Source organism: Heptranchias perlo, chromosome 17 (assembly GCF_035084215.1).
Source record: "Heptranchias perlo isolate sHepPer1 chromosome 17, sHepPer1.hap1, whole genome shotgun sequence".
Taxonomy (NCBI): Eukaryota; Metazoa; Chordata; class Chondrichthyes; order Hexanchiformes; family Hexanchidae; genus Heptranchias; species Heptranchias perlo.
This window is the reverse complement of record NC_090341.1, coordinates 45071477-45094669: the sequence shown is the minus strand read 5'-3', so window position 1 is coordinate 45094669 and position 23193 is coordinate 45071477. Positions and strand designations below refer to the sequence as shown.

The window sequence follows — 23193 nt, the reverse complement described above, 5'->3', positions numbered from 1 at the left end:
TTAACTTCATGTCTTCTGGCGGTGCATTCACACACCAGCAGTCAAACTTAGAGCAAATTGTTCCCGAGTTTGCTTCAGGTTTGGAGGGTCGATTCATACGAGCACCTCCAAAACCCGATCCAAGTATGTTTGTGTGGAAATATCGCGACATCAAGTTTAGTTCAATTTGAAACTATTAGAATATTTTTAACATTGTCACTGAGAGGGCCAATCGATTGGGGTCTGATTTAAGAATGTCTAAAAAAAAGATTCCTCCCTAGCCCTATCATTTGGAAAACTGACCAGAGGACCGTGCTTATACTGAAGTTTAAGATCTGCGATTGGATCTGAAAACTCCATGGGCCGGATTGCACAGCCGGGTCTGGAGATTGATTCGATTTGCCATTGTTTCTAAAATTGCTTCAGCATCACCACGAAGCGGGAACCATATCACAGCAATGCTAAAAATGGGAGGGCTGATTTTCCTCACTTTGCACCCTGGGAATGCAGCTGTAGGTGTTCTACTCCCATGTAAATGAGGCAGGAGTGATGTAACTGTGCCTCCTGCTCTTTCTCCTTCCTCAATTCAGGGTGGGCGCTCATTAGGATGGGTGCCCAGAAGAAGTCGACATTAGGTACCTTGCTCAGATCGCAAGATGAGGAACCCGGAAAAAGGTAAGCACCATTTTTTCCTCCAGGTACGCAAGAAGATCTTTGGGATGGTGTTCTGCTGTCTGCTGCTTTTGGAGGGCAGCCAGAGGGCCACACAGGTGGATGACATCTACAGAGTTGGACCAGTTGAACTACTAGCCCCAAGTCTGGAAATGGACCTTGCCTAGGTGTGGGACTGCATCATGGGAACTTTGGGGCTGTGGAAAGTTTTGTGAACCTAGAAATGCCAGTGGTTTCAGGTCACATGAGGGGGAGCACAGGCTAAGGAGAGAGAGAAAAATTGGCCCCAAGTGTGTCAATACATCCTTGGTCAAGGCATCTCTTATTATTGCCAATTAAGCTCCTCAAAACTCTTAACAGGCACCAGGAACCTTACTGTTGGTAACCTTAACTAAATTTTGCCTAGTGACAGACACAACTTCTAACTGAGTTCCTTTGCTGATGTATTTTCAACCAACTGTGACTGCCATTGACATTCATCTTGATGAGCATATTTATGTGAATCCAAACTCCATTAGCATAACAGGTGGATGGCATCTTCATAATTCATTTAGGATGTGTTCCAGATGGAATTCTGTCAGAACCAATCCAACTGGAGTTGATTTTGACCTAGCCTGAATGATGTGAGTTGTCTTCTGCTTTGGGATCAATTCCAGCTGTTAACCTCATCATCCCTGCTGGTAACAATTTTAGTCCATTGCGCAAATGGTTTATTTCCATTTCCAACTGAGAATGTGATTAATTATTGTTAAGAACGGGCAGTTTCATTTTAACCCAGGAAGTGCTCCCAACCAGTTCAAAACAGGTACTCAAGAATGCAATATCAAGAATGTATGAAAGAACATTTTGCATTTTATAGACTATCTTTCCTGTCCTAAGGACATGCCAAAGTGCTTTACAGCCAGTGAATTATGTTTGAATTGTAGTCACTATTGTTATGTAGGCAAAGCGTAGCAGCCAGTTTGTGCATAGTAAGGTCCCACAAACAGCAAAGTAGATAAATGGCCAGTTAATCTTATGAGAAAGAATGCCCTCTGCCCCACAAAGCAATATAGAATAAAACCACAACAAGATGACAAGACTGAACTGCACCCAACGCACCCAGAGTACCTGGAATAAAACAACAAAAGCAGCTGCTGTTAGATGGCATAGCAACATTTAACATGCTAACTGACATCATTAGCAAAATAAATGGCTGCCAGGCAATGCCAATGGTGCAATGGGAATTCTGGCATCAGGATAAGGATCAAGTGTGTTAACATGTCTATGATTTCCAAGTATATTCCACCACTGACATTCTGCACCAAGGATCTAATATCATTGTATCATAGTAGGTACAGCACAGGAGGAGGCCATTTGGCCCATCATGCCTGTGCCGGCTCTTTGATGGAGCTATTGCAATTAGTGCCATTCCCCTGCTCTTTCCCCATAGCCCTGTCATTTCTTTCCCCTTCAAATATTTATCCAATTCCCTTTTGAAAGTTACTATTGAATCTGCTTCCATCACCCTTTCAGGCAGTGCATTCCAGATCATTACAACTCACTGCATGAAAAAATGTTTCCACATGTCGCCTCTAGCTGTTTTGCTGATCACCTTAAATCTGTGTCCTCTGGTTACCGACCCTTCTGCCACTGGAAACAGTTTCTCCTTATTTACTGTCAAAACCTTTCATGATTTTGAACACCTCTATCAAATCTCTCCTTAATCTTCTCTGTTGTAAGGAGAACAACCCCAGCTTCTTCAGTCTCTCCACGTATCTGAAGTCCCTCATCCCTGGTACCATTCTAATAAATCTCCTCTGCATCCTCTCGAAGGCTTTGACATCCTTCCTAAAGTGTGGAGCCCAGAATTGAACACAATACTCCAGCTGAGGCCTAACCAGTGATTTATAAAGGCTTAGCATAACCTCCTTGCTTTAGTACTCTGTGCCTCTATTAATAAAGCCCAGGATCCCATATGCACTTTTTTTTTTTAAAACAGCCTTCTCAACTTGTCCTGCCACCTCAAAGATTTGTGTACATACACCCCCAGGTCTCTCCGTTCCTGCACCCTCTTTAAAATTGTACCATTTAGTTTATATTGCCTCTCCTCATTCTTCCTACCAAAATGCATCACTTCACACTTCTCTGCATTAAATTCCATCAGCCATGTGTCTGCCCATTTCACCAGTCTGTCTATGTCCTCCTGAAGTCTGTTACTATCCTTCACATTGTTTACTACATTTCCAAATTTCGTGTCATCTGCAAACTTTGAAATTATGCCCCCTATACCCATGTTCAGGTCATTAATATATATCAAAAAGAGCAGTGATCCTAATACTGATCTCTGGGGAACACCTCTTTATAGTTACCTCCTTTCTGAAAAACATCCGTTCACCATTATTGTCTCCTTTCTGTCCCCAGCCAATTTTGTATCCATGCTGTCACTGTCCCTTTAATCCCATGGACTTTAATTTTGTTAAAAAGTCAATTTTGTGGTACTTTATCAAGTGCCTTTTGAAAGTCCATATACTCAACATCAACCGCACTCCCCTCATCAACCCTCTCCGTTACTTCATCAAAGAACTCAATCAAGTTGGTCAAACCCGAATTTCCTTTAACAAATCCATGCTGACTTTCATTTATTAGCCCATACTTTTCCAAGTGCCAATTAATGTTGTCCAAATTATTGTCTCAAAAAGTTTCCCCACCACTGACGTTAGGCTGACTGGCCTGTAATTGTTGAGTTTATCCCTCTCCCCTTTTTTGAACAGGGGTGTAACATTTGCAATCCTCCAGTCCTCTGGCACTATCCCCATATCTAAGGAGGATTGGAAGATTGTGGCCAGAGCCTCCACAATTTCCACCCTTACTTCCCTCAGTAACCTAGGATCCATCCCATCTGGACCGGGTGACTTTTCTACTTTGAGTGCTGCCAATCTTTCAAGTACCTCCTCTTTATCTATTTTTATCTTGTCCAATATTGCCACTACCTCCTCCTTTACTGTTACATGGGCAGCATCCTCTCCTCTAGTGGAGATGGATACAAAGTATTCATTTAGTACCTCAGCCATGCCCTCTGCCTCCACAAGAAGATCTCCTTTTTTGACCCCAACCAGTCCCACCCTTCCTTTGACTACCTTTTTACTATTTATATGTTTATAAAGGACTTTTATGTTAGCCACTAATCTATTCTCACACTCTCTCTTTGCCTCACTTATTCCCTTTTTTAGATCTCCTCTGTACTTTCTGTATTCAGCCTGGTTCTCTACTGTATTATGAACCTTACATTCATCATAAACCTCCTTTTTTTGTTTCATTTTAATCTCTATATCTTTAGTCATCCAGGGAGTTCTAACTTTGGATGCCCTTCCTTTTCCCCTTGTAAGGATGTGTCCACTCTGTTCCTGCACTAACTCCTCTTTGAAGGCCTCCCATTGTTCAGTTACTGTTTTACCGACCAATTTTTGATTCCAATCCACCTGGGCCAGATCCCTTTTTAAACTCAGTGAAATTTTCCCTCCTCCAGTTAAGTATTTTCACATTTGATTGTTCCTTATCCTTTTCCATAACTATTCTAAACCTAATGATATTATGATCAATGTTCCCCAAATGCTCCCCCATGAAAACATGCTCCACCTGCCCCACTTCATTCCCCAGAACTAGATCCAGCAATGCTTCCTTCCTGGTTGGGCTGCAAACACACTGATCCAGAAAGTTCTCTTGAACACATTTCAGGAATTCCTCCCCCTCTTTGCCCTTTACACTGTTATTGTCCCAGTCTATATTAGGATAATTGAAATCCCCCATTATCACTACTCTATAGCTCTTGCATCTTTCTCTAATTTACCTGCAAATTTGCTCCTCTATCTCCTTCCCACTATTTGGTGGACTATAGTATACACCCAGTAGTGTAATAGCTCCTCTGTTGTTCCTTAATTTTAACCAATGGTGTAGTTGAGGGGTCTTTGACCCCTCAACCCCTCAACTACATCATTTCTTTTCAGTGCTACAACAGTTTCTTTGATCAATACTGCCACACCCCCTCCTTTCTTTCCTTCCCTATCTTTCCTGAATATCTTGTAGTTAGGAATATTAAGTACCCAATCCTCCCTTTTTTTCAGCCAGGTCTCTGTTATTACCACTATATCACAGTCCCATGTGGCGACTTGAGCCTGCAGCTCACCAACCTTATTTACCACGCTACGTGCATTTACGTATATGCATTCCAAACTCATCTTAGGCTGCCTTGGCGTTTGCCCCCTGTCTGATCCCTCCTATTTATGAACTATTCTTTACTCTAGTGCTACTTGTCCCTCCCAGTCCTCGATGCACCTTGATCTAATGTTTCATCCTGGTGCCCATCTCCCTGCCAAATTAGTTTAAACCCTTCCCCACAGTACTAGTTAACCTTTCCGGAGAGGACATTGGTCCCAGCACTGTTGAGGTGCAACCCGTTCATCTTGAAGAGATCCCTCCTGCCCCAGAACTGGTTCCAATGCCCCAGGAATCTGAAGCCCTCCCTCCTGCACCATTGGTCCAGCCACGCATTAACCTGTCTTGTCGTAACATTCCTATACTCTCTAGCACATGGCACTGGGAGTAATCCAGAGATTACTACCCCTGGACTACCACCTACAGAACCTTCAACTCATTAGATGCCATGTTGTAGGTTAATTGAGGCTGGAGAGGCCCATGGTGTCCAGTGAAACTAATCTTGAATCAGGAATATCTTTTCCCAATTATCAATTTACCTCATACACTCAGTGTATGCTATTTTGTTTAGTATAGTGCAACAACACCTGTGATTAGTAGAAAGAAGAGAGGCTCATGGAATGAGCAGAATGTCCTCCCCACTCTAGTTTGGATCAGTGATACACTCGTGATTTTAAGAGATCTAGGGGGTGATTTCCAACTGCCATCTCGTCTGTTTATGCTGGAAAATGATAATTGATCATTTGGAAAAAAAATTCCTTCGGCCATTCGCTGATTGATGTGATTATCAAGCGTGCCCGCAAATGGGCGGCTTGGGCACCCAAAACAAGCAGAAGCCGCCTTGACGATGCCAATTGAGGTCCAAGACTGGTTGTAGGAAAGAGATGAATGTTGGAAATCATAGTCTGACCCTCTGCAACTCACTCCGAGAATCATAGAATCATAGAAGTTACAACATGGAAACAGGCCCTTCGGCCCAACATGTCCATGTCGCCCAGTTTATACCACTAAGCTAGTCCCAATTTCCTGCACTTGGCCCATATCCCTCTATACCCATCTTACCCATGTAACTGTCCAAATGCTTTTTAAAAGACAAAATTGTACCCGCCTCTACTACTGCCTCTGGCAGCTCGTTCCAGACACTCACCACCCTTTGAGTGAAAAAGTTGCCCCTCTGGACCCTTTTGTATCTCTCCCCTCTCACCTTAATGTCGTTATAGACTCCCCTACCTTTGGGAAAAGATTTTGACTATCTACCTTATCTATGCCCCTCATTATTTTATAGACTTCCATAAGATCACCCCTTAACCTCCTACTCTCAAGGGAAAAAAGTCCCAGTCTATCCAACCTATCTCTATGGGCCTGATTTTAGCAGGCCTGCGGGTTTCCAGCGGGTTGGGTTTCGGGTGCGTGGCCTCTGCGCCCGGTGAAATTAGTGGGTTGCCCGCACGATCGTAGCAGGCAATCCACTAATTGGAATCACTTACCTGCTCCTCCGGGGTCCACGCTGCTGGTCTGCGCGTCGGGCGGGCTGTGCATGCGCAGTACGATCTGTCAGCTGGAGGCGCTCTATTGAAAGGGGCAGTCCTCCACTGACAGATGCTGCAACCAATGGAACAAATTACAGCATGGAGCAGCCCAGGGGGAAGGCTGCTCCCAGTTTAATGATGCCTCACCCCAGGTATCATCAGATGGGGTGAGGAGGAGGGGGAGGACAGAGATCTTCCCCCCGGCGGGCAGGAGGAAGCGGCCTGCCTCTGCCACCAAGAAGGACTGGCTCGAGGTGGCAGAGGGGGTCACCTGCACCACCAACATATCGCCCACCTGCATACAGTGCAGGAAGCGCTCCAATGATCTCAGTAGGTCAGCCACAGTGAGAACACGTAGTCTTTCCCCTACACTCCGTCTGCCACAACACTGCCCCCACCCCACATCTCCTTCGGCACCGCCAACACTACTCTGTCACATCACCCCTCACACCCACTCAAACTCCATCCTCATCTTACCTGCACCTACTCACCTCGCCAGTACTCACCCCGCCACTAACACGCAACCCAATCCTCATACAATCTCATGGCTCGATCCCATACTCACCCTCTCGTGCATCTCCCTCACGGCCAGCCTCACTCAACCTGCCACCACCTGTGCTGCAGCCACAGGGCATGCATCGCATATGCGTACGGCAAACGTGTCGTGAGCATGAAGGGGATGCACAAGGGTGTCTGAGGGTTTGCCATGGGTGTTACCTATATTGAATTTCGGAGCAACAAACATCACACATTACATTGGCACCACCACTGCCATGTCTCCCCGAATCCTGTCTGTTGTGTGCAATAATGCCCGCTCCTGGGTATCACTATGAGGACCCACCACTGATGCCACCCATTGTGTTACTGCAGAGTAGGTGCAGGTGTATTTGCAGGGCTCTTCCGCGCAGACAACTGAGAGACATTGGCGGTGTACCCGGCTGCACCCTGGAAGGATGCGGAGGAGAAGTTGTGGAGGGCAGTGGTGACTTTGGCAGCAACAGGTAAGCAGATGGTGCTGGGGCCAGCCAGGAGCAGCTCGGCATGAAAGAGGCTGCAGATGTCCACGACTACATGTCGAGTGAATCTGCGCCTCCGTGTGCACTGCTGCTCGGAGAGGTCCGGGGAGCTGCGCCTCGGTCTGTGGACCCTGTGGCGAGGGTAGTGCCCTCTGCGACGCGTCTCTCTCTGCAGTTGCCCTCCCTCCTGCTGTACAGGTGGATATGTCACAGCACTCTGTTGTGGAGATCCACGTGTCAGAGGTGGACGGCGTGGATGGCGAGGCTGGTGATGCTGTTCGCCCTCCGAGGGGGTCATGACTGCAGCTACGGCGGCCCCCATCCGCAATATGTACATCTGAAGGGGTCCGCAAGGTAGGCACATCTCTCCGGACCCCGGGGCGTGTTTGCAGGTTGGTGACTGTGACCGTCCGGAGGGGGGTGGTGGAGGCCACACTTTGTCCCAAGTGGCAGAGCGGCCTCCTGCAATGGGTGAGGGTCTCCCCCCCCACCACCTGTCAAATGGACCTTTGCAGCTGCCACAGGCTGACGGCTGCAACACGTCCAGTTCAACTAGGACTGTTTCCCCCAGTGTGTGAAACAGTCCCATGTTTCCCCAAAATCACACACAGTCCCTTAATCAGGTCAGTTAATGACCTGAACAAGCAAAATAAATAACCTCAAGTGGCATCCCGCTGGCTTTAATTGCCTGCGGGATTCCCACCAGCGGGGGCCACGCACGCACCCCTGCACATCATCGGGGAACCCGGAAGTGGACGGGATCATGGCGCGATCCGGTCACATGACTGGATATCGGGATTTTCGGGGCCCCCCCGCTGGAAACCCACAGGAAACCCGACGGTAAAATCGAGCCCCATAAGTCAAACCATCAAGTCCCGGTAGCATCCTAGTAAATCTTTTCTGCACTCTTTCTAGTTTAATAATATCCTTTCTATAATAGGGTGACCAGAACTGTACACAGTATTCCAAGTGTTGCCTTACCAATGTCTTGTACAACTTCAACAAGACATCCCAACTCCTGTATTCAACGTTCTGACCAATGAAACCAAGCATGCTGAATGCCTTCTTCACCACCCTATCCACCTGTGACTCCACTTTCAAGGAGCTATGAACCTGTACTACTAGATCTCTTTGTTCCATAACTCTCCCCAACGCCCTACCATTAACGGAGTAGGTCCTGGCCCAATTCGATCTACCAAAATGCATCACCTCACATTTATCGAAATTAAACTCCATCTGCCATTTATCGGCCCACTGGCCCAATTTATCAAGATCCCGTTGCAATCCTAGATAACCTTCTTCACTGTCCACAATGCCACCAATCTTGGTGTCATCTGCAAACTTACTAACCATGCCTCCTAAATTCTCATCCAAATCATTAATATAAATAACAAATAACAGCGGACCCAGCACCGATCCCTGAGGCACACCGCTGGTGACAGGCCTCCAGTTTGTAAAACAACCCTCTGCAACCACCCTCTGTCTTCTGTCGTCAATACAATTTTGTATCCAATTGGCTACCTCACCTTGGATCCTGTGAGATTTAACCTTATGTAACAACCTACCATGCGGTACCTTGTCAAAGGCTTTGCTAAAGTCCATGCAGACCACGTCTACTGCACAGCCCTCATCTATCTTCTTGGTTACCCCTTCAAAAAACTCAATCAAATTCGTGAGACATGATTTTCCTCTCACAAAACCATGCTGACTGTTCCTAATCAGTCCCTGCCTCTCCAAATGCCTGTCCATCCTGTCTCTCAGAATACCCTCTAACAACTTACCCACTACAGATGTCAGGCTCACCGGTCTGTAGTTCCCAGGCTTTTCCTTGCCGCCCTTCTTAAACAAAGGCACAACATTTGCTACCCTCCAATCTTCAGGCACCTCACCTGTAGCTGTCGATGATTCAAATATCTCTGCTAGGGGACCCGCAATTTCCTCCCTAACATCCCATAACGTCCTGGGATACATTTCATCAGGTCCCGGAGATTTAGCTACCTTGATGCGCGTTAAGACTTCCAGCACCTCCCTCTCTGTAATATGTACACTCCTCAAGACATCACTATTTATTTCCCCAAGTTCCCCAACATCCATGCCTTTCTCAACCGTAAATACCGATGTGAAATATTCATTTAGGATCTCACCCATCTCTTGTGGTTCCGCACATAGATGACCTTGTTGATCCTTAAGAGGCCCTACTCTCTCCCTAGTTACTCTTTTGCCCTTTATGTATTTGTAGAAGCTCTTTGGATTCTCCTTTGCCTTATCTGCCAAAGCAATCTCATGTCCCCTTTTTGCCCTCCTGATTTCTCTCTTAACTCTACTCCGGCAATCTCTATACTCTTCAAGGGATCCACTTGATCCCAGCTGTCTATGCATGTCATATGCCTCCTTCTTCTTTTTGACTAGGGCCTCAATCTCCCGAGTCATCCAAGGTTCCCTACTTCTACCAGCCTTGCCCTTCACTTTATAAGGAATGTGCTTACCCTGAACCCTGGTTAACACACTTTTGAAAGCCTCCCACTTACCAGACGTCCCTTTGCCTGCCAACAGACTCTCTGAAAGTTCCTGTCTAATACCATCAAAATTGGCCTTGCCCCAATTTAGAATTTTAACTTTTGCCCAGACCTATCATTCTCCATAGCTATCTTAAACTAATGGAATTATGATCACTGGTCCCAAAGTGATCCCTCACTAACACTTCTGTCACGTGCCCTTCCTTATTTCCCAAGAGGAGGTCAAGTTTTGCCCCCTCTCTAGTCAGGCCATCCACATACTGAATGAGAAATTCCTCCTGAATACACTCAACAAATTTCTCTCCATCCAAGCCCCTAATGCTATGGCTGTCCCAGTCAATGTTGGGAAAGTTAAAGTCCCCTACTATTACCACCCTATTTTTCTTGCAGCTGTCTGTAATATCCTTACAGATTTGCTCCTCAATTTCCCGTTGACTATTTGGGGGACTATTTGGGAGATCAAAGTGATCTCTCCCTTCTTATTTTTCAGTTCTACCCATATAGACTCAGTGGGCGAACCCTCGGATATATCCCCTCTCACTACTGCTGTGATGTTCTCCCTAATCAAGAACGCAACTCCCCCTCCTCTCTTACCTCCTGCTCTATCTTTCCTATAGCATCTGTACCCTGGAACATTGAGCTGCCAGTCCTGCCCCTCCCTTAGCCATGTTTCAGTAATAGCTATAACATCCCAGTCCCATGTACCCATCCATGCCCTGAGTTCATCTGCCTTGCCCATCAGACTTCTTGCATTGAAATAAATGCAGTTTAATCTAGACTTCCCTTGGTCTTTGCCCTGCTTTCTCAGACCATCTGTCCGGTCATGTTTTGTACACTCTCCCTTACTGCCTTTTGTTTCTGTCACCACTTTACTTCCCACTGACTTCCTGCATCGGTTCCCATCCCCCTGCCACATTAGTTTAAACCCTCCCCAACAGCACTAGCAAACACTCCCCCTCGGACATTGGTTCCAGTCCTGCCCAGATGCAGACCATCCAATTTGTACTGGTCCCACCTCCCCAAGAACCGGTTCCAATGTCCCAGGAATTTGAATCCCTCCCTCTTGCACCATCTCTCAAGCCACGTATTCATCCTAGCTATCCTGTCATTCCTACTCTGACTAGCCCGTGGCACTGGTAGCAATCCTGAGATTACTACCTTTGAGGTCCTACTCTTTAGTTTAACTCCTAACTCCCTAAATTCAGCTTGTAGGACCTCATCCCGTTTTTTTACCTATATCGTTGGTACCTATATGCACCACGACAACTGGCTGTTCACCCTCCCCCTCCAGAATGTCCTGCAGCCGCTCCGAGACATCCCTGACCCTTGCACCAGGGAGGCAACATACCATCCTGGAGTCTCTGTTGCGTCCGCAGAAACGCCTGTCTATTCCCCTTACAATCGAGTCCCCTATCACTATAGCTCTGCCACTCTTTTTCCTGCCCTCCTGCGCAGCAGAGCCAGCCACGGTGCCATGAACCTGGCCGCTGTCACCTTCCCCTGGTGAGCCATCTCCCCCAACAGTATCCAAAACGGTATACCTGTTTTGGAGGGAGATAACCGCAGGGGACCCCTGCACTGCCTTCCTACTCTTCCTCTGTCTGTTGTTCACCCATTCACTATCTCCCTCAGTAATTTTTATCTGTGGTGTGACCAACTCACTTAACGTGCGATCCACGACTTCCTCAGCATCGCGGATGCTCCAAAGTGAGTCCATCCGCAGCTCCAGAGCCGTCAAGCGGTCAAACAGTAGCTGCAGCTGGACACACTTCCCGCAGGTGAAGGAACCAGGGACACAGGAAGGATCCCTGAATTCCCACATCCCACAAGAGGAACATGTTCATTTGAATATTGACCCACTTAAAGCAGCAGTGTTCTTAATCGGTGTTTTTAATGGCTGCATGCTTATATTGCAATTCTATTGCCGACAATCTATCAATTATATAGAGAATAATGGATCCTTGGAAGTGATTCAATGCATTAACAAACTGCACACGATTCACCACAAATTGTCTAACTTACTCATAGAGGCTAGAAGGACGATTGATGTGGGAAACGAAAATAAATTGATTCAAGTGGAATGGGATGCTCTGCTGAGGTTAAGGTTGAGGTTAAGACATAATGAGAAGGAAATGACTCCAGGTGTTTTTTTTTAAATCTTCCAGTTAATACATTCATCTAAAATTCCTGCATATGCCTTTTTGAACAAAGTTATTACCATAAACAGGATAACAACGTCCTTAAGATAGCCCACACAGAAACATTACACAAGCATGTTAACCAAATTGACTATCCGAAAGAACGAACTTGCATTTATATTACATCTTAACATGGCCTTGGGACAGTCCAAAGTCACAGCCGGTGAATTAATTTTGAAGTTTTGTCATTGTTTTTAGGTAGGAAAATTTGGCAGCCAATTTATGCACAGCAAGGCCCCCATAATTGCAAATGAGATAATTGACCTGTTTTACTATTTTTTAATGCTGTTGGTTGAGGGAGGCATGTTGGCCAAAACATTGGAAGAACTCCCTCCTCTTCCTCAAATATTGCCATGGGGTGTCTTCTTTCCACCTGAACTATTAGAACAAGCAGACATGGCTTCTGTTTAACATCTCACCTGAGAGAACGCACATCTAACAACTCGGCACTCCCTCAGTATTGCACTCAGGTGACAGCCTAGATTAGGTGAAACCACAACGCTCTCAGAGGCAAGAGTGTGAAAAGATATTCCATTCTTTTACCTTCATGAACACAAAACCTGACTCACAGTGGGATCATGAGTAATATTGGTGAAATTTAATTAAGGCGATTTATGATTTCTGAAACCTCTGGATGGAATTTTAGAATCTTACAACACAGGAGGAGGCCATTCGGCCCATTGTGCCTGTCCCAGGTCTTTGAAAGTGCTATCCAATTAGTACCTCTTCCCCACTCTTTCCACAAAGCCCTGCAAGTTTATCTTCAATGGGAAGGGGTATATTTTCTGTTCAAAGTATTCTTCCCCTCCCCACTCATCTTTGCTTGGAATAAAAATATCTCTTGTAAGTTTTGAAATAATGTTGACCAATTTTGAGCTGCCATTTTGGATTCCCTTCCCATTAGAGCTGCTTCGGCATTGTCAGTGATAAGGAGGGGCCACCTCTTTACTTGGGAGGCTTCAGTCATTTCAATGGGGGCCAGAACTTCGAATTGGCTTGGCAGCCAAACTGGAGCCATCTAACCTGAGCAAATACAATCTTACCAAGTTGATACTGCTACACGCACAGGTGCTCCTTTAATATAAAGATATTTATTTATATCTATTTTTGCAAAGATAGTAGAGGAGCACTTTGGGCAGAAAGTACCCTCATGTACCTTCCATCTTGCTCAATGTCGGTTGTGTGTTTCCTCCATAACTATCCAGGACAGACAGCATGAGCACTTGTAAATGGACATTCATGCAAATTACAGCTCGATACTGTGTCACACAATCTAACAAATCGTTTTTCTCCGGCACGACAGTTTGCCACTAATGATAGTGTCACAGCCAGATTCACAGCGGAAGGAATTCCAAAGAATGGCTAAAGCAGAAAGCTATACTCCCACCGGCTCAGTCGGTATATACTCCATGTGGTTTCACACCAAGCCACACAGACGAGAATGTCCCAGGTTTTATTCCTCGTCTACGTCATTAGCTGACCTCAGCGAGACAGTGTTCGGGGCGTTCCACTTAGATTGGGTAGGGAGGAGGAGAAAATAGAAAGGGTTCCTGCACCTGAATACTATCCAGTGACACCTGCTAGAAAGAACACGAGGTGTGGACAGGATCTGGCTCACTTGTGATGCCCTCCTTAGTCAAATGACCTGCTGACACTCTCTGTCTACTCCCAGCTGTAGTGAGAGAAGAATGGCCACTCGGTCAAAGTACCGAGAGGTGCCAGTGGAACCAAATCCCGCAATGATCCAACACCCTCGGAAAGAGAAGGGGAGATAACTGGCCAAAAAAGAATCCTGTCACCTTGAACTGTGCAGCTTCTGTAGTGCAGATCAGACAGTCCCGTCACTATTCACATTGTGCATTTTCATATTATTTTTTAATCAAATCCAGGAAGAACTCCTAATGTCTAATCTTCTGAGTCAGACCTTTTCAAGTGACTACTCTCATGTCAGTGCCAGAGTAATGCATTCAATTATGCAACCAATTTATTACACATCAGTTATAATGATGTATCTATTGTATTAAAAGTCAGAATGAAAAGCGCTTTTCCCCTTTGTTGGAATGTTAAACTCGAATCTGCAGCATGCTTACATTATTGATAGGTGAAATACAAAATGGAACCTGTCATCTCATAAAAGATGAAAGAATAAAGTCTGTCTATCTGCTACACTACGCCATACTTTCCTTTGTCTGCATAATTTGATCAGATTTCATTTCAAAAATTGATTCTGAACTACTGCATTCGTGAGACCCACTTCTGAAAGTAGACACTGACAATGGGCAGAAAGATTGATAACCTGTGCATTTTTTAGCTGTGTCTTTTTTCGATCCCGTTCGAGTCACTTGACAGTCAAAGTTCTCCTCCCAGAACTCTGCGAACCAGACATTTCTTCGGTTGTTCTCCAAGGTCCGACTGGTGAAGTAAGTATCAAAACCTGGTGGGGAGAAAAAAAAGAGAACACAGGCTGTTTATAGAGAGCCCAAAAATATATTCAACTGTGTAAACAATGCACGAGCAGTCCACTGGGGGGAAATAATAGAACAAAGGGATGTGGAGAAAGAAGGTCGGGCAGGAAAGGGAAGGAAAGGGGAAGGAAAAGAAGGAAAGAAAGACGGGAAAGAAAGGAGAGAGAAAGTTGGTCCAAATCAGGGATAGAAATGAACACACATAACCAGCAAGTTAATTTGTTTTGTTTGCTTGGGATAAAGATCAATATCATATCTAGATTTGCTTCCAGGTACGGAGACACAACATGTTATAACAATCACACCAGGCAGCCCAGTGGCAGATAATGTAGAACACTTGCTTCACACTTTTGCAAATCCCATTTGAACTCTATCGATGACTGATGATTGAGCCACCTATGAGGGTGCGCTATGTACATCTGAATCCCATTGTTTATTGATCAGAAAGGCATCACCTTATGTAACAATGCTGTGTTTTGATAGTCTCTAGGAGAGAAATCTCCAGCGATCACAGCCTAGAAATTCGATCACAACCAAAAACAGGCACAGAGTGGGTTGGGCGCGCATTATCATGACTCAGGTGTGCAGCCAGCTCTACCCCTGCTATTCATTGGCTCCACAACTGTTTGGAGGAAGCGGGACACCATATGATTTGTGCCAGGTGTAAATGAAGGAATGTACATGTCTTTTAAATATTTCCTTTTCTGGGAGTCAGGTATAATGTGACTGACAGCCTTGTAACTCGTGAGTTCCAGGGCACACTCGTTGTTTAGACATTTAAACTATATTTGAATTGATCACTTAAATGGACAGTAACTTTGTGAAGAAGTATTTGATATGTTGTTTTTGTTTGAAGAGAGGACAGCACTCCATGTCATTTTAAGCATCATGACGTTACATCCAAGTAAATGACACAATGATGTCCATTGTCTTCAGTCCCTGCCACAAACTCCGTTCCCTAGCCACTGACTCCATTCCTCTCCCTGGCCACTGTCTGAAGGTGAACCAAACTGCTCACAACCTGCCATCCTATTTGATCCTGAGATGAGCTTCCGACCATATCTCCGCTCCATTACCAAGACCGCATATTTCCACCTCCGTAACATCGCCTGTCTCTGCCTGTCTAAGCTCATCTGCTGCTGAAATCCTCATCCATGCCTTTGTTACCTCTAGAGACTTAACTATTCCAATTCTCTGGCCTGGCCGGCCTCCCTTCTTCCACCCTCCATAAACTTGAGCTCATCCAAAACTCTGCTGCCCGTATCCTAACTCGCACCAAGACCCGTTCACCCATCACCCCTGCACTCGCTGACCTACATTGGCTCGCGATCCGGGAACGCCTCGATTTTAAAATTGTGGTCCTTGTTTCAAATCTCTCTATGGTCTCGCCCCTCCTTATCTCTGTAACCTCCTCCAACCCTACAACACTTCAAGATCTGAGCTCCTCCAATTCTGGCCTCTTGCGCATCCCCAATTTTAATCGCTCCACCATTGGTAGCTATGCCATCAGCTGCCCAGGCCCTAAGTTCTGGAATTCTCTCCCTAAACCTCTCTGCCTCTCTCTCTTCCTTTAAGACACTCCTCAAAACCTACCTCTGACCAAGCTCTTGGTCACTTGTTCTAATATCTCTATGTGGCTCGGTGTCAAATTTTATTTGATAACATTCCTATGAAGGACCTAGTGATGTTTTACTACATTAAAGGCGCTATATAAATGCAAGTGGTTGCTGTTGTTGTTTTGACACTATTTATTTCATCACATAAATGTGTTGGTAAAAGAACTAAAAAAGCCTTGCAAAACATTTTTTCCAGAAAGACGATTCTTGCTTTAAATATTTAAATTTCTGTGATTTACTTACTCTCGGTGAAGATACTGCTGGGAAAATCTGACAAGACATGTCCGATTGGAATGTGTGCGGCCACTTTATGTCATTTTTTCAGTGATGTACAGGATGATTCCCCCTCCCCCCACCCAGATGATCAGTCCTACGCAACCAGAAAATAACAGAAGTTTGCTCCAACCATTGATGAGGTAAATGACTTCCTTTCAGTCCTTCGAGCATTTTGGACGAGTTTATTATTGGAATGCTACTGAGCTACAGGGACTGAGAATGACTTTATTGACTGTGTAGGAAAATGGATTCAGATTGACGTTTCTAGGATTATACTGTGATGCCTAATTCGGTTTTGAATTGTCCTGTATATTAAATGCAAGATCCAACCTCTGTTCCACTATCAGCAGGAATCCAATATACCGTTCTTCAAAATACCAATTATTAGATCATCTAACATGATACCTACAAAGGCAAGGATAACACAATTGTCAACGTAATCATCACAAACAACACAACGGGCCAGAAATCACGCAGAGCGGTCAGGCAACGATCACCACCGTTACTGCAAATTAAATTGACAAAATCACTTACTGCAGGCTCTGTGGCATCGAATTGCTTGGATTTGAACTTTAAAAAAAAAAATGTGCATTATCAACCCAGCCTCTGAGCAGCGTGAGTTGCCGTGCGGCTGGAAAAGTGCAAGAGAGGAGAAGACACGCCCACAAAATCTGTCAGGAAGAGAGGTCACGCCCACTGATTCAGGCTGCATTGCTCAAGCAAGCAAGCAGACTTCATTCATTTAACATTAATATTCTGTATGTAATTGCAAATAATTTTTTTTTTAATAAAGCCAAATAAATAATTGAATTAAATAAAAGAGACAGAAATGAAAAGTAAACATTTGTTTTAATTTTTTAAATTTAATTACCAAAAACTATTAAAATAAGGAGTAATATGAGACTCAATATTTTTAAAAGTTAATTTTTAGTTGTTTGGCAGTCATTAAGACTTACCGAGCTGTTAAAACTCAGTATAGACCTGTATTTTTAAGCGTACCTGTTTGGTGACGTAATTAGTTACTTTCCAGCTGGGCAGATAAGCAAGTTGGCGCTTTTTTCAATGATTTCTCTAATTGCAGCGTGCGATGTCCCTTTAATTTGAAGCTGTCATATCGCCGGTAATCCACTAGGAGCAAGTTCTGGATGTTTGCGATTCACTGCGCACGTGCGAACTTGCTCCTTCAATTAACAACGGAGAGCCCTGTTGAGCTCCTCCATTATTTCGGGAGCCCATAAACTTGGTTTCAGAATTACAATACCACAGCATTAGCTGAATTCAATTTAACACATAGTTCAGTTCAGGATCACGGAAACACGACCTGAGCTGTGTGTACTCCCTCTGTGCTGCCATGGCTCCACACTCCAAGGTGCTTCTTTGGCGAGTTGTCTATCTTTCCCGGTTTATTGGCTGTCTTCTTCGTTACGGTTCTTCTAGTTAGCACCTGGCACATCCTTAAAGTGTCACACCATGTTTCTTATACTTAAACAAGCTTCGGCTACTTAGTTCACTGCTAGATTATGCCTTATACTTCTATCTAAACATTGTTCATATTTCTTTCTCCTTTTATTAAGTTTTAGGTACAGAAGTGAGACTAAGACAAATCTGGCCCTTTAAATACTTGAAGATTACTTCAGGCAATCCGATGTATAAATGATTCCATATCAGAGCTGGAGATTCATACCTTTCCAAATAACTATCTCTCCAATAAAGCAATCTTCAAAGCCCATTAAAAGGTAAAAACTGCCTGGTGGGTCCTCCTTGGCTTTATTGAATCAATATACAAAAGAGTTATTTCAGACTGTGAAGTAGAGTCTGCTTTCACTAAAGCCAATTGAACTTCACAGCATCTGCTGTAAAGAAGGATTCTTACTCACCATCTTTTTATTAAGTCAATAGGGGTTAAATTTGTCTTGAGCGGGGGCTCAAAACAGCTGGCATTGCACCAGCTGCCATTTTATACACCCTGCTCGATATCCAATTCTATTGAACGCAATAAATTTGACAAAGTACCGCATGGTAGGTTGTTACATAAGGTTAAATCTCACGGGATCCAAGGTGAGGTAGCCAATTGGATACAAAATTGGCTTGACGACAGAAGACAGAGGGTGGTTGTAGAGGGTTGTTTTTCAAACTGGATGCCTGTGTCCAGCGGTGTGCCTCAGGGATCGGTGCTGGGTCCGCTGTTATTTGTTATTTATATTAATGATTTGGATGAGAATTTAGGAGGCATGGTTAGTAAGTTTGCAGATGACACCAAGATTGGTGGCATTGTGGACAGTGAAGAAGGTTATCTAGGATTGCAACGGGATCTTGATAAATTGGGCCAGTGGGCCGATGAATGGCAGATGGAGTTTAATTTAGATAAATGTGAGGTGATGCATTTTGGTAGATCGAATCGGGCCAGGACCTACTCCGTTAATGGTAGGGCGTTGGGGAGAGTTATAGAACAAAGAGATCTAGGAGTACAGATTCATAGCTCCTTGAAAGTGGAGTCACAGGTGGATAGGGTGGTGAAGAGGGCATTCGGCATGCTTGGTTTCATTGGTCAGAACATTGAATGCAGGAGTTGGGATGTCTTGTTGAAGTTGTACAGGGCATTGGTGAGGCCACACTTGGAGTACTGTGTACAGTTCTGGTCACCCTATTATAGAAAGGATATTATTAAACTAGAAAGAGTGCAGAAAAGATTTAATAGGATGCTACCGGGACTTGATGGTTTGACTTATAGGGAGAGGTTTGACAGACTGGGTCTTTTTTCCCTGGAGAGTAGGAGGTTAAGGGGTGATCTTATAGAAGTCTATAAAATAATGAGGGGCATAGATAAGGTCGATAGTCAAAATCTTTTCCCAAAGGTAGGGGAGTCTATAACGAGGGGGCATAGATTTAAGGTGAGAGGGGAGAGATACAAAAGGGTCCAGAGGGGCAATTTTTTCACTGAAAGGGTGGTGAGTGTCTGGAACGAGCTGCCAGAGGCAGTAGTAGAGGCGGGTACAATTTTGTCTTTTAAAAAGCATTTGGACAGTTACATGGGTAAGATGGGTATAGAGGGATATGGGCCAAGTGCAGGAAATTGGGACTAGCTTCGTGGTATAAACTGGGCGACATGGACATGTTGGGCCGAAGGGCCTGTTTCCATGTTGTAACTTCTATGATTCTATGATAAATGCCGGCCTTGCCAGCGATGCCCACATCCCATGAATGAATAAAAAAATAAATGGAACTGAATATCGAATGGGAGGCATAACAGGCACCAGATGCGATACCATCTGTTTTGCATCCCCGCCCATGTTGAATTTCACCCCCAATAGGTTTGACTAAGGGTTAGGAACTCAAGCCTCTGAAACCTCATGGACAAAACACTTATAAAGAAGCTGACCCTATAGTAGTGGATTTTCACCAGCAGCTCCTACAACTGACGGCAGCAGTTCCTCTTCGAACATGATTTTCACCTCAAGAATTGATCCACTCATACCTGTGACATGATCACATCAGTCTTCAGAATCTGACCATTTGATTGACTGGAAAACCTGCCTTTTGAGCTGATTCTCACTCAACGGAAACCCGGTTTGCAAGAAAAAAAGAGAATGTCTCACATCCAAAACCAACACTGCAGACAGGCAGCTAGGAGGAAAGGGAGTTGAGCACTGAAGTAGGACAAATGGGTTAGAACAGATTTGGAACTGGTGGAGAATTGTAAAATTAATTATAAAATGTAAAAAGTAAAAGAGAGGAAGAGAATCGTAGGAAACAGGGGCAGCAGGGTGGGCACTGGTGAAGTGTTCTGTTGTGTAAAATTATGTTCCGGTCTTTAATTTGGTAGTTTAGGGTTGATGCCACAGTAATAACGGTATTCCTGATGTCTGAGTAGTCTTATTACTGTAATGTTAATGTTTATTTCAGCATCGTGGTGCATCATAGGGATTTCAAATTGGGGTCCTTGGTTCCACTCCACGATCAGACCCCAGGGAATCTGTGCAAGCATCAGATTTCTGTTTCTTTGTGTACCTATTGACTTACTAACATGTTATTTATCTTGCTGTGTGCTATTAAAGAATGTTTTCCCGCAATGATAGCACCGTTTACCTTTGGGTGGTTAATGCCATCTGTCAGGAGTTAGGGAGCACAGCGATAACTGCTGGGCCCACCTCCAAGAGCGTGTAAATAGTTTCAGGGCGGGGGATCGCTGCACAGAAAGATTTCAAAATCACTACTATACATGAAATGAGAAAGACCAAAACCAGTCAGCTCGCGGAAACAGGAATCTCCATGAACCTGCCAGCGTCCTAAGGGATAAAATAACACTTCTTTTTCAATCAGCTCCATCGACAATCCGAACCCATCCAAATCCACTGGGTTTTAAATGAGCATATTACTTTGGCTTCACCCTGCAGTACTACAGCAATCATCTCTATGCTTGAAATCTCCCTTTAAAATCTCAAGCCTTTCAGCTGGGACTTACCTCAGCCACAGATGTGTTTTCCCAAACGTTATTACAATTCATGCCGTGTTTGAGATGGTTTAATGACAGCATTGAGAGCATGAATCAGACCAAGGGAGGTTGCCCGCTTTTCATGTACAAGTGACATTTGCAATAGTGTTGCCTTAACTCACAAACAGAAAGCAATTGTCAGCAAACATCAGCAATCCCTGGGGGGGGCGTGTGGGCAATATGATAAACCAATAGAAACAAAAAAGAACATTAAAGCAACATTATCCATAAATTTTAAAATGTATGCAGAGTTTTTGTCAACATCAACATTACATGAGAAGGATCATTTATCAAACCACACTCATTGTCAGATTTATTCCTCTCCCTCACCATCATCCCATTCTTCTAAAGTCATCCACAGCAAGTTGGATTTATTATCTTTGAATGAACAGTAGAGCATCTTTCGGGTGTATGCAAGAAAGAGACTTTGTTAGGAGGCGCATACAAATTACACTAATAGGCTGGAACAGAATCTTCGTGTTATTTTTTGCAAAACAGGACGTAGTAGAACCTGTGTGGGAGATTAGAATGTTTAAAAAGGGAGTCTCCCGGAGGAATCCCTTTTACAAATCAAACCGAAAGGGAATTGGATCTCCACTTGGAAAGGAAAAATTTGCAAGCCTATGGGGAAAGAGCAGGGGAGCGGGACTAATTGGATAGGTCTTTCATAGAGTCGGCACAGGCACGACAGCCCGAATGGCCTCCTTCTGAGCAGTATGAGTCAATGATAGATTAGCCTGTAACTCAGGCGATTATTTATAGTTTAGTATGTGCAGCCACCAGTCTACAAGATGGCAGTTGTCACAGTTAATGAGAAGCAGCAGTGACTCCACGTGCTGTAATCGATTGAGAGGGTGTTGACAAAAGAAGAGAAAGAGTGTGTGTACCCATGCGAGCATGTGAGAAAGTGAACGGCTGCGGTGTGTATGTATGAGAGATAGGCAGAGTCTGAATGTGTGTGTGTGTTTGTGAGAGAGGGAGGGAGAGAGAGAATGTGTGTGAGAGATAAAGGCCTCGAAATTCGAGTGGGCAGCGCTCTTCTTGGTGAAAAACGAGCATTGCAGGGCCCAATACGGCGCGTGGTATGTAGTTATCCAGGGCGCCCACCTGAAACAGGCATTAGACCCATTGACTATGGAAATCGGGGGCTTAATGACTGTTTCAGGCCCCTTTGTGAAATGCAGTCGCCACTGAGCATAGCAGTTGCCGTGCATGCTACATTCAGCTTCCTTACGCGCACAACAACCAAACCAGCGGTCCCTTTAAGGCAAGGTACGGTGAAAGTTTTTTTTAAGCTTACCTGATGCGCCCCCCCCACCCCTCCCCCTCACCCCACGGACTCAACTTAGGCCCTCGGCTGATTTTGTTTCCCCCTCCCATGACTGGCAAGCTGCCTCCGTGGTTGCGACTGGCACCCGCAGCTCACCAGTAATATACAAATGAGGACCGGGGACCATTTGCCGTGGTCCTGCCGCCAGCCTCTTTAGGTGCGTGCAGCGTGCGATGCACCTGGACAGCGCCACGCTTCAGAGCTAACCAATTTCTCGGCCAAAGTGTTAGCGACAGCATGAGTGACAGCGAGTGTGTGTGAGAGAATGAATGAGTGTGAAAGAGAGAAAAAAAAAATGTATAAACACTCCGTGTTGTCCACATGTCCCATGGATTGCAGCGGTTCAAGAAGGCGGCTCACCACCACCTTTTCAAGAGCAACTAGGGATGGGCAATAAATGTTGGCCTTGCCAGCGACGCCCATAGCCCCAGAACGAATTTTTAAAAAATTTGTATGTCATGGCTCAATAAGTAGGGAAGGGGAATAATGTCTTTCATGGCATTGAATGTGCTTTTTGAGAGGACAGAAAAGGACTCATTAATATGCAAAATAAGCATTTTGGATAAATAATTTTTAAAATACATATTTCACATTAATATAATTGCTCAGACTCACAATTTTTCTTTAAACTGACAGGAACACACCATACATTTTAAAAACACTATTTAAACCAACTCTTTTTTTCCAAATCCAGAAATGTGACTTAAGCAAGTAAGTTAAATTTTAAAAGTAAAAGAAAGCTTCTTTAAGGAAGAGAATAGGCTGAGGTATTAGACTATACAAATTTGAGGGTGAAAACACTTTAAAAAAAATATATAGTCTGTAATTTAGGCTCAGGACTCCACAAAGAGACACACCACCACCACCACGACCAAAAGTCTCTCAATATTTTATTTGATAGATATAAACA

General features: G+C 44.5%; 1 protein-coding gene across 1 annotated transcript in view; it reads right to left on the bottom strand.

The window, feature by feature from the left end:
• Nucleotides 1-23193, bottom strand: part of LOC137334275 (metabotropic glutamate receptor 7-like) — a 453062-nt gene that overhangs the window by 278076 nt on the left and 151793 nt on the right. The window contains exon 4 of the mRNA XM_067998936.1: nucleotides 14401-14538. Within this exon, the coding sequence (XP_067855037.1) occupies nucleotides 14401-14538 (138 nt within the window). The remainder of the gene's footprint in view (nucleotides 1-14400; nucleotides 14539-23193) is intronic.